The sequence below is a fragment of the Ochotona curzoniae genome, unplaced genomic scaffold (genome assembly GCF_017591425.1).
Source record: "Ochotona curzoniae isolate NIBS_2020 unplaced genomic scaffold, NIBS_Ocur_1.0 contig_4501, whole genome shotgun sequence".
NCBI lineage: Eukaryota > Metazoa > Chordata > Mammalia > Lagomorpha > Ochotonidae > Ochotona > Ochotona curzoniae.
The window spans coordinates 16,610,541-16,623,265 of record NW_024466307.1 but is presented as its reverse complement, the minus strand read 5'-3'; the positions used below and the strand labels follow the sequence as shown (position 1 = coordinate 16,623,265).

General features: G+C 46.1%; 1 protein-coding gene across 1 annotated transcript in view; it reads left to right on the top strand.

Annotated features, from left to right (window-relative positions):
* FBXL17 (F-box and leucine rich repeat protein 17) overlaps positions 1-8,938 on the top strand; it is a 409,923-nt gene extending 400,985 nt beyond the window's left edge. The window contains exon 9 of the mRNA XM_040986132.1: positions 6,197-8,938. Coding sequence (XP_040842066.1) covers positions 6,197-6,337 — 141 coding nt within the window. The 3' untranslated portion in view covers positions 6,338-8,938. The remainder of the gene's footprint in view (positions 1-6,196) is intronic.
* The last annotated feature ends 3,787 nt before the right edge of the window (positions 8,939-12,725 follow it).

The window sequence follows — 12,725 nt, the reverse complement described above, 5'->3', positions numbered from 1 at the left end:
TGGGGGTTTTCACCACAGAGACCAGCCCTGGTGTTTCTGACAGTGATGGCTCTTTCTGAAATGACAGGCCACTACGCTGAGGGGCAGCATCGCTTTTCTTCAGAACCCCCAACTCAGTTGATTGTGGAGGGCATTATGGAAGTGGCTAGGCACTTGTTGCTTTTGAATGATCTTCACATCTGACCTTCAGATTCCCGAGTGCACGGAACAATGCACCCTGGGGAGAAGCTGCAGACCAGTAGGTCCAATGCAGAGCTGTGCATTGCAGGGCCCTGGGAGTTTTGAAAATAACTCATATGCAGGGTCGGTCACCACCAGGCTCCTGAGACAACTGGCTGAGGCTGTGCAGTGAGAGCCTTCAAGGTGTCTAGGTGACCATAATGAGCAATTGATGTGACAACTACTACGTGAGGTTGCTTGGGGAATTTAAAAAACCCTGTAGAGGAATTCAAAAAATTTTGCACAAGTACACTTTTGATGCTATTTTCCATGAATTTTTGGAAGGATTCTTGTTCCTGTTCTTGGCTGAAAATGCAGTTTAATTCTACCCACATCAGTAAAGAAGTAGCTGTGTTTGTTATACATGAATCAATGGGACTCTTGGTACAGGGCTTTGGTTCGAGGGAGACAAGAGAGGGAAGGCGAGGCTGCTGAAATCCAAGATGGAGGAGGATGCTGAGCTAGGAAGTGTCAGTGCACCCCCATGGAACAAGAAGTGGACGTTGGAGCTCCCAGCTCCGACAGTGGAGAAACCTCAGCCAAGTGTGACCCAGCAGGGACAGGAGAGGTCCAGCTGCGAAGACAGAAATGCAATCACCCCAACCTGCACCAGCCGACAGCAAAGTACTACATGTCATTGGCTGCACAAGGTCCTGAAAAAAAAAAATCAGCCTATCTTCTCATCTTTCTTAGTGTCTTATTTAAAAATATTTTAAACTGCACTTAGATGACTCATCTCATTTACATGCAAGTTCAGGGTGCTACTAAAATTCACATTGCCCTTATTTTAGCCTTTTTAATGTGAGCCCATCATGGAGCGTGCAAGCACTCCTTGCAACGGCAGTGTCTCTGAAAATGGCGCTGTCCCCGTGACTTGCTGGTGGACGGTAAACAGCAGTTCCACCACCACCCAGGACACTTTCCGACAGCTGAGAAACTCACAGGGAGGCAGACAGCAGAGAGCACGCTGCGCCTCTGGGTCGCCAGCGGTCAGCCTCTGGGGAGGTTAGAAGTGAGTGACATTGCCCAGGGAGCCTGGGAAGAGTGACAGGTCTGCGTGAGGAGTGAGCCCCGAGTCAGGTGGCGTGAGCTGAGTGTGCAGTTTGTGACACCTTGCGCTGCCCACCTGCAGGCTTAGGGCTCATTTTCCTGGCACCTCTCACCCTCAGAACAGAGCTGTTGGCGATCATGAACTTGCATCCCCAGTATACTTGACTTTGCTGAATGAGGCAAGAGACATACTGCATGCAGCTTGCTTGTTTTATTCCAATTCAAGAGCTGGTTGCCTTTCTTTCCCCGCCTGGTGTATTTTGTAGAGTGTATGAGGTCAACAAGCTCACACCCTCCCCGTCCATCCCAAGTCCATTCCAGTGTCATTTCCAGCTGCCCCCCAAGGTCAGGTGCAGGCTTCTTTCCACAACAGCCTGCACTTCCCAGGAAGCACTTCTCCAGCTCTGGCATTGCTGTCCCTCTGCCCTGCCGAGTGACCAGTGAGCGCCTTGCCCACAGCTCGGCTCAGAAGCCAGGCATCTGCTGAGAGTGACACGGAGGGATTGTGATTCAGGGATACTTGGCCCTGCAGGAGGACCCCTATTAGTGCAGCATCTTCATGTCTCCATCCTGCCCACAAGTCCCGCACAGCCACAGCTACACCTGCCGCCGACAGAGAACCCCGCTGTGCTTTTTCCCTGTCACTGAGCAGCCATCTTGAGAAGATTGTCCAGGGCTCTGAAAAGGATTCCTGGACAGATGGCAATCTTTTCTGTTGTCGCTATACTGTAGGAGGTGGTTGCAAGTGAATATGTCATTGGAGGACTGATCTGTTAGTGCCCGTGGTTCCGTGCAGAGAGCACCAGGCACTGGGCTGCATCACCAGGTGGCTGCATGACCGAGTGAAATATTAATTCCGTTGGAGTCACAGAACTAAGATTCAAGGAATTCACGCTCAGTTGGCTCAGTAGAGGCTCAACACATCACCCTTCCCTCTGCACTCCCCATGCATACTGGAGACACTTTGCCTTATTATTCACAAAGGTTAAAAAATCATTCCCCTCCTCCCCCCGCAAGTCCTTAACCAAAAGAACCGTCTAGTCCTGTACTTCCCAGTAGGAGTGGCCAGTGTTCCTCATCTGCAATTGGGCCATCCCTCCCGTGTTCCCACTGGCCACGGATGCCAGAGATCAATGTGACAATGGAACCACCCCGTCCTTCCCTCCCACCCCACACAGAGGAAGACCCCTCAGGATTCCCCTTCCCTCCCCCCCCCAAGAAGGGTTCAAGGTGGAGCCACTCTTGAAGTTCAAACAACAGGAGTGCAGAAATCGCACTGCCTTGAGACAGGAGACACAGCCCCGGTTTCATGACAAGAGCCCAAGGGGAGATAGACATCGCTTCACATCAATGGCTTCTCCAGCAAACCTGATCAGAGGTTCTATTTCTTGAACATTTGTTATCATCGGCCTGAGCTTACACTTACCTGCCTGCTGGGGAAGGCAGTGATCTGGCGGCCTAGGAGAACAGGATAAACTGAATCCCTGAAATGCTGCAGCCCAGAGCTTCCTGCCTCAGCCTTCCATGGCGGCAGCGGTGGCAGCAACATAATGAAACCCTGGTGTCATTTACCGTAATTAGCATAGCAATTTGCTTCACATTTTCAAAAAGTGCTAATAGATGTTAACTCAAAATAGATTAAAATACCAGACAAATTACTACTACCTTAAAAAGAGTTATAATAATTTTGAAAATGTAAATTATGGTTATGCAGTCTTGGGAGAGAACTATAAAATCCAATCTTTCTTATATTTAAAAAAAAAACATGTGGCACATGGTTTTTTCCCTTTAATCACAGTAATTTCTTCAAATGACACCGCTGCATATTTCTGTAGGAAGACACACTGCATTTTTCAAATCTCGTGTGTCATATAGGAGTTGCCGTTGATAGTTTTCAGCAGGAAGAAAACAAATTGAACACAGCGAACCAGGATCAGAAGGAAATCTAAAAAAGAACATAATCATCCCAGTGTTCCCCGTTTACACACAGGCGATATGGGAGAACAGTCCTTTTCATTGTAGCGAGTGGAGTTTGGCAGGGCCCAAAGTCAGCAGAGAGGCCTCCGTGGGCCTAGCGGTTCCGTGGTGTAGCCTGTCCTGGTGTCCCGAGCCCCTCCTCTCTGGCCACAACGGAGCTGAGCTCGTTTGTCCTGGTGAGGAATCAGTGAACACAACCTTAATGTAAGAGGTTTGCATTTTGTGGCCAGGAAATGGTGTGAGGAAAAGAGGCAGCCCATCCTCGTGGAAATACAGGTGTATATTCCTTGGGTAACTTTCTTTCCAGTGATGCTGCTAAAATGGGATGTATTTCCCCCCCCCCCACCTTATTTTCTGGTATTTATAGAGAGCACAGTTAGGGGAAAAAAAAACTGATCCGGTTTCCCTTGGTAAATGGAGGGATATGGACATCAGAGCATCCGATGGAGGAAATTAACCCTGCTTGTGGGAAGGCCTTCACTGCAATGCCCAACTGCCCCTTCCTTTATAGACTGCGGAAATCGGTGTCTCCATGAATCAGGATCGCTTGAGATAACCAGTATGCCTCTTCCTAGAAAATAGTCACTGCACAGAGACTTTGTTGTTAAAACTTGGCTCTGAAGTTTTGAAGGCACCACATGGGACATCGACACCCCACAGCAGAGAGCCCCGATTCTGCGCGCCTCTGGCTGCTCACTCCAGCTGCCTGTAGAGCAGAGCTCGGGAGAAAACGGGTAGTGGCTCCAGGGGTTGGGCCTCTGCCCCCCATCTGAGAGCCGTAGAGCGGGAGTCCAGTTCCTGGCTTTGGCCTGCCCGGCTGTGGTGGGCATTTGGTGAATGAGCCAACGGATAGGGGTACTTAAAAATAAAAATCGTCCAAAGTGTCTGTCAAACCCAGATGTCAAGATTCCTACAGGCTCATTTGTGGATTGGAGAAAACAGTCTTTGTGGTGGATTTGAATGTTTGGCCTCGTCCATGCTTTTCTCACCTGTGCTATTAGTTTGGTGCCCTGGGACCACATTTACCCGAGGTGATGCGAGATGCATTTCTCCAGGGTTGCTGAGCAAGTGGATTCAGCCATCTCTTGGTGAAACCCGCATTCTTCAGGTTTGGAGCAGGAGGGAGCATCGGTGAAGGAAGAGGAAGGAGTTCCTGACAGTGGATATATAAAACCCAGACTGTGTTATTCTGGAAAATTCTGGTATCACCTCCAGAAAGCATTGAAATGGACTAGATACTTCCTGTCCATGAATTTTTAGAGGAAATCCTAAAAATTACTCCTTGCCGTATTTGATTTTTGACGTGGCAATCCTGACGAGCACCTAGCGAGCGGGCCTTCAGTGACGGTTCATCGCGTGGCCGCTGCGTGGCCACGTTTTTCGCTCACGGTGCTCCGCACCTTCTTACACGAATCCCTGGGACAATGCTGGGACTCACACGCTTGCTTTTTATGCTGAGGCTGCAGCTGGGAAAACCGACGCGGAAAGAAATGAGGCGAGAACAGGATTCGCACCTGTTCTGGCAGGCTCCGTTTCTGCTGAATTGAGCTTCAGGGGCCATAGTCTTTCTCCGCTTTAGGCGGAGCTTGCTAACGTTAAAGTTCAAGGAAATCTGTGTACTAGGACTTTTATTCCAGTGTTAGGGGCAAGTGGAAAGTTGTATAATGCCACAGGCTCAGGCAGTGCCACTCCCTCCTGCCTCACTCCCCCGGGGGTGGGGGCAGAGAGAAGGAACCGCTAAGGCAGCCTCGTGGGGAGGTGGGGTTACTGAAGGAAGGCTTTCCAGAGAAGGGGCACTGGACTGAAGAGTTTTCCTCGGGGAACTACTGGTCTTCATCTTGGGTGTGGCAGTGCCTGGGCTTTTCTTATTCCTGGATTTCTCTTTTTAATCTGTAGTTTGTTATTTTATCCTTCATTCACTTATAGCCATTACTGGCTCATGATACTAAGATCATAGTTCTTGTAAATTTTCTGTTATGGTAGTGAAAATAGGCATTACACAGGGAAATTACAAAGAGTTTGCAATGGTGAGGGTTTGGTGGTGTCTCAGGCTTGTCCTAGTGGCCCCAATTCTGTGCAATGATGGGCATTAAGAGGGACACAGAAATCACAAGTAACTTCTTTCAGACTAGCTTACTCAGTATAAATAAAATATTGATGTAGCTGAAAATGCCCAAGAGTTCAATAAAGGTTTTAAATAAAGCTACCTAAAAGTTGTGGTTCTTAGGTTAATCATTTATTTATCTAAAGGATGAAGGAAGCTGTCTAGTTCTGTGATATGAACTGCAATCAGCTTAAAAATAATTGACAAATTAATCCCTTCACAGCACAGCAATTGTAAAGGTGTTAGTTTTAATTAGGCCTGTCTGATTGCCTTGTCTAATCAAGAATCAAGGTGGTATCTTTGATGGTTAAGGTCTACTGGGGCCATCTCTGACCTGCCAGCCATGTATGTTTTAATTATTGATTCCTCACTTTTCAGCCTTTCCCACAAAGAGATGTGAAGTTTGCAGTCCCTTACCATTTACCGGGAAGAGAAAATAAACATTTTCCCCAGCGCTTCTGTCTAGAATCCTGTGTATCCTTCCTCCAAACCCCCCATTCTGTGGTCTGGCTTCTAAAAAGCCTGTCAGATTGATGACAGAGCCAGCTCCATAGTGGGATGCCGTTGTCCTGTTTTCTCATCTCCCCAGCGCTAGATTTTCCCTGGATGTGGTTAGGAGCCTGACAGATCACTGTCATTTACTCTTTAGGAAAACACATTTGATTTCTTTATACCATGCCTTTAAGGACAGATGTAGTACCGGGAAGTCAGAGGTAAGACCAAAGGGGACACAGGTCTCAGAACACTTGGTTCCCGCGCAGCTGCCAGGAAGGCCCTGGCAAGGGAGCAGGGCCAGCAGTGCGGCGTAGTGGTCCTGGGGTGTGACGTGCCTCTTCTTTGTCGCAGGTCAATGAAGTGACAGTGGAGCAGCTCGTGCAGCAGTACCCACACATCACCTTCAGCACTGTCCTGCAGGACTGCAAGAGGACCTTGGAGAGAGCCTACCAGATGGGCTGGACCCCCAACATGTCGGCCGCCACCTCCTAACACCTGTGCTCTTGCAGGGTCATTCAGCAGGCCCAAGGGGCCATGTAGATTTGGGGTGGGGATCCCCGAGTGGTTTTAGGTGTCACCTGTGTGCGTGTGTACCAGAGTGTGTCTACCTGTGTGCTGTTTGCTTACCACGCAGCCCGAGCGCACCCATTACCTGTTCCCCAGTGAGCTGGGCTTTGTTTCTTAAATTTACAGATCATGAGAGCCACAAACATTTGTTTTTAAGTTCAAAGGCTTACTTTTCTAATAAGTATTTTTTTAAATATCCATTTAAATAGATTGAGTGTGTCATTGTGAGTGTCTAATTGCTGACACTTGCCAATGTCCCAAAAGGAAGGCCACCTCTTTGATGGGGTGGAATGGTGTGCTTGCCCTGGGGAAACCCCAGAGGGACGGGACACTCAAGAGAAGCCTGCAATGCAACAGTATCCACAGCTTACACACACACACACAGAGCAGGGCTGTTCCTCTAGATCCATTTCCTGGAAGAGGAGCCTTCCTCCAGGGCCGCTGAGGAAGTAGGTCATCGACTCTGGTGGCTCAGCCTAGCACAGTGTATCCAGAGGCGGCCAACTTCATATTTGGTGGGTGACTTGGGGACTTGAGAGAATAAAGCCTTTTTAAAATATTTTATATAGAGGCAACAATCCGAACTCCCTTAGCCAGCTCACAAATTATTCATTATTCTGCAAATGCATTCTGTTGAGTACTAAATATTTTAGTTGGTTTTACGTTAACATTGTGTTAGCTTTTATTTCATAGATAGTAACTGGTTGGGATATATTTTTGATGATATTTGGAGCTAATCTTATCCACGTCGAAGCCACCAACATAACTAATGGTGTGAAGTTATTAATAAAAACTACAGATCACTTCATTGTTAACTTTGGTAATTATGAAAGTACATTTGAGATTTTGGGGTAGTTGCATTAGTAGCATTATCAATAAACAAAATATAAATAGACAATCCTATTGAATTCTTTTATTTTTGCTTTGCTTTGGTTTGGGAACAGGTTGTTTTGGATCTATGCATGTTATTCTTTGAGTAGTTCTTATGCTACTGCGAAGATCTATTGCTAGCTAGCATATGATTTAAGAAAAATTAGAAAATCTGTTCATTCAGATTCTGTTTACAGTTGTCGGAGTGAGCATTTTCTTGCTTTATTAAAGATTGTGAGCTTTCGGTGAAGACAGTACCTATCAGTAAATGAATATATATTTTGATTTCACACGTCTCTACAATAAATTCATAGTAGGGACTCGGGCTCAAGTAACTTTTCCTGTGTCTAGATTTATCAACAAGACAGCAGGGAGCCTTCTTAAGTTAAAGAGTGATTATCTTTTCTCTGTAGAACTAGACAAAATCCTGACTTGTGGATTTGCTATTTATTCTTCCCTGGTGTGGATGTAACTATTAGTTGGTCTTTAACAGTTAAACTGACTTGATACTGTTTTCTGTAAGTCCCAATGTTGCTAAGGTAATACATGCATATAACCATAGATACCTTTACATTTGGATGCCATTCACATATTTATGATGAATTTTTTGTAAACACCTTTCCTTTGATTATGTCAACTTGTTTCCAATATGGCATTTTCTTCTTTTGTTTTTAATCCCAATCACTTAAGAAAATCTAGTTAGTAAGACCTAGAATATTTCCCATAATTATACAGGATTACTACTTTAATTTGAAGGGAGTAACATTAATAAACTGAAATTCTTACATGTTGAACAACCATTTCATTTCCATATGCATTTCTCCACCGAAGAATCTTATTTCATAATATTTTAACTGATTTTAACCCAAAACTAATTTATAAGACAGTATGTATAGTAAGAATAGCTTGAGTGAATAAACAGAACTTTAGTTTTTATATGTCACACTATATTTTAAACAGTTTTGAAAAAAGAAGGGAGAGCCATCTGATGTAGATGGTAGCATTTCAGTTCAAAGTTGAGATCCTCTTTGGCGTGCTTCATGTTGGGTGTCAGATGGCTGCAGAGTGCATAACCGATTTCCCTTTTTGTTGTTGCATTGTTTGAATCTGACTCGCAGCACTGTAACATGCTTTTAGCTGAGGTTTGGGGGTGGCGGGGTGGGGGGACATGCACTTACTCTAAAATGTTGACTAATCCCAAAAGCCTGATGCAACATAACCTGGAAACCTGCTTTGGTCCATTTGTAGAAACCTGTAGAAATCTCATACCTAGCCTCGAAGCATAAATTACAAAACACAGCCAGGAAAAGCATCCCCCAGCACGAGCCTGTGTCGGTCGGTGAATGTGCTCTCATTAGATGCTTTGAAATGAGGCTTTCAATAATTTTTCTGGGCAATATAGTTTGTTCTTTTTATATAGCTTAGAGTGTCATAAATACATGTGAACATGTTTAATGCAGGGCTTTTTATCCTCTCCGAAATGTCAACAGTATTTTCAGAATAAAGACTATGAAATATATGGCTGTAGTGGAAAATCCTGGTCCTTTGTCTTTAATGTCTTTTTGAGTGGATAAAGAAAATTCACCCAGTTTGTAGTTTCTATATTTCTGTGAATCTTTTGACCTTGCAATGGATTGCAATAAAAGAGAAACAGAAGACTGTGTCTGTATTTTATTTCAGGGACAATAAATGGCCTCTCTGATGTGGGTGGGGCCTGATGCGTGCAGTGGGCTGCGTCCTTGTGTTTCGCCTCAGATTTAGGGATTGGCTGACCCAGAGTAATAAACTAGCCAGACTGAGGGAGATTCTGATTTAGCCAGTGATTTGCCAAGATAAGAATAAAACCTCCAGGGTTTCAACAGATGGGTTGTTTTAAATCCCATTCCTTAAACAATCACCCATCTCCTTAGCTATTATTTAGCTTCTCAAAAGTAAATACGTAAATTAAACATGGAGTAACATGTACGTGCCAGGAGGTTTAAAGATTATGAAACTCATTCACGCCCACCTTCAACTGGCCAGTAACCTCCCCCCAAAAAAACACCCACTAGGAAACTCCCTGGAGGCTGACAGATGGCATCCTGCCCAGAATTCCAGGCAGCACTCGAGGTCTTGGGCATAGGGAGCTTCACATGGAGAAGGAGGGGAAGGCAACAGGAAAAATGGGCAAATGTGTGCAGAGTCAAAGGAGAATGAAAAAGCAGGGCAAATTCAAGGTCGCCTCAAGGTAGCAGGGAAGAGGGCATGCTCTGTAGGGGGAACAGGTGGAGAAGCACCCTAGAGAGGTGAAGACGAGTCGCCTGGTGGCCTGCTTGGGTGACTGGTCACTAGAGGAAACTCCAGTTTTGTCCCAAGTCTTCAAGCACAAGTGTGAATGAGGGACTTCCATTTCTGCTGACAGGGCAGCAGGAGGATCTTGAGACCACTGCTGTTGTATCTGGAAGTGTTCATTGAAATTGTCTCTAAATTCTTTGGAATGACTGCATGTGGCTGTGAGTGTGGAGAGCAGAGATAGGCGAAGCAGGGCCTCTGGGTCCAAGAGGCCCAAATGCCTGCAAACCACATTTGGGTGGGACCCAGCTGCAGCCATTTGTTTCTGTATTCCATGTGTCTCAGTTCACGCTATAGCAGCATCATTGAGTGGCTACTATGAAGACCACAAGCTCCACAAAGTTAACCCTCAACCGCAAGGTGAGCCTCCACTTGCAATGCTAGTGTGTCGTGTCAACAGGCCAGTGTGCGTGCCACCTCCAACACTTTCCATCCACCTCCTTGTTCATGCCTAAAAAGGCAGCAGATGGGCATCTGCCACCCCAGGGGAGACCTGCATGTGGCCTGGCCCAGGACCAGCGGCTGTGGCTAGTGTGTGCATGTGTGCCCTTGTCACTTTACCTTTCAGTGATTAACTTTTTAAAAAGTGTGGAAAATGGAATTAATATAAATGGGGTTTTAAAAATATTTGAAAAGCAGTCACACACATCCCTTCTGTCTGCTGGCTCACTCTCCAAATGGTCATAATAGCTAGGGCTGGGCCAGACCAAGGCCAGGAGCTTTACCCAGGTCTCCCACATGAGTACGAGACCCCATGGACATAGGCCATCTTCTACTACACTCCCAGGTACCGGAGCAGAAGTAGCACAGCCAGAACTCAAACCAGTGCCCCTGTGGGATGCCACCACTACAGACAGCAGCCCAACCTTCTGCACCAGAGCATTGGCCTCAACGTGTTTATGATGATTTTAGATTTCTATTAGCTGGCTCTTTACAGAGAAAACTTACAAAGTTTGGCCTAAAGGAATTGTTCTGCAGCCATGGTTCCTAAGCCACATGTGTCAGCATGCCCGGGAGCTGGCAGGCCGTGTGCATGGTAGGGTCTCCCCCCCAATGGGCAGCAACATCTGAACCTGGGGAGCAAGACCCACACTGCTGGCTCAGCAGGTCCTCCAGCGGTGCCCTGCAGCCAAGGGCAGGTATGGCACACTGGGCCAGCCACCAGCTGGCCATCCAAGCCAAGAGTGTGTCACCTGAGGCCCAAGGGCATCTGCCCTTGGAAGAACACAGCATCAAACCAAACTAAATGCAAAAGAACCACGAAGAAGCAGAGAGTCAGAAAAAAGGACCACTTGGAGCAGTGGCTACTCACGGACTTTTTTTGTATAAGCTCCCCTCCAAATAAATGGTCACGGTTGGCATCCCCCTGGGGGTGAGCAAACCCTGTTCACCCTGTTTGTACAGCGTGTGCTTATCTTGTTAAAAGGGGCTACATCAGCAATACTGTGCAGAACAAAACCAACCCTGGAGGACACCCCCAAGTCCACACCTCAAGGAGACCTTGCAGCTGCAGAACCAACACACAGAAACTCACAACCTGACACACACACACACACACACACACAGAAGTGGGAGTTTGCCTTTTCTGCTGCCACTTGGATGACCTGATGCCAAACAGCACATCCGTGTCCTCAAAGGCGTCACAGTGACGTTTTCTGACACATGAGAAAATGTTTGATACAAAAAGACATTTAAGAAATGTGTAAGAAGAGCCAGCACAACGACAGTGGGTCAAACCACCTCCTGTGATGTCAGCATCCCATAGGACTGGAGGTTTGAATCCCAGCTGCTCCACTTTCCATCCACCTCTCTAACTTGCCCGGGGAGTGTATGAGCCCCTGCCACCCACACAGAGAACCAAATAGAGCTCCAGGCCCCCAGCTCTGGCCTGGCCCAGCCCTGGACTTTGCAGTCACTTGGGAAGTAAACCTGCAGATAAAAGATTCTCTCCCTCTGACTTCCATTTTTCTGTAAATAATCTAGAAATTTTTTAATATATGTATGAGAAAAAAAACAGCAAAAGTGAACAAATGCATTTGTTAAGGAACCAAGTATTTTTTCTATATGAAAAGTACAATAAAAATTAGAATGGAAGATTGGAATAGTATGTGAAATGCCTAGACAGGAAGAGTTTATTAAAGATACAAAGCCAAAGGGTCAGAAAATGTGCATTGCAAAGAAAACCTTTGCATGGATTTCAAAAATGTTTTGCTCCACAAGGAGTTTCTCTCTTAATTCCATTTTCCAAGAACCTTTCACAGCACCTTCGAAGACTTCAGCGAAGCAAAAACAGAACCGGAAAAAAAATTGTTTTTCCTTTGAATGGATGATTTCCGTATTAAGACATATGGAGTATAGTTCAGAACTTCATAATATCTAATCTTGCAGAAGAAAAAAATAGAATAAGGGAAAGGCAATGTTTCCAGAGATAATGGAATTTCCATTGGTTGGTGGAAAAGAATGCAAAAAGGGTTTTGGAGGAGAATATAACAACTTTGGTTTTAGATAAGTTACTTTTGAGAAGTTTAGTCATCCAAGTGAGTACAATGGGCACACAAATAGGAATGGAAGCTCAGAGGCAGGCGTCGTAGCACAGCATGTTAAGTCTCAGCCTGCAATGCCAGCGTTGCTTATGAGTACAGGTTCAAATCCCAGCTGCTTCACTTCCACTCTTTTGGAAAGCAGCAGACTATGGCTCAAGTCCTTGGGCCTCAACACCCATGTGAAAAACCAGATTAAGTACTAGGCTCCTGGCATCAGGCTGCATCAACCCTGGTTGCGGAGGTTTCTGTCTCTTCTTTCTGTAGTTCTTTTCAAGTAAATACATCTCTAAGTCTGATTTACAGAGAGAAGGAGAGACAAAGATTTTCTATCCTCTGGTTCACTCCAAGTGGCCACAACAGACAGAGCTGAACCGACCTGAAGCCAGGACCCAGGAGCTTCCTCCAGGTCTCCCACACAGGTACAGAGTTCCAAGGCTTTAGGCCATCCTCAATTGCTTTCCCAGGCCACAAGCAGCGAGCTGGATGGGAAGCAGAGCAGCTGGGACACAAACTGGCGCTCATATGGAATCCCAGTTTGTGCGAGGTGTGGACTTTAGGCATCAGGCTAC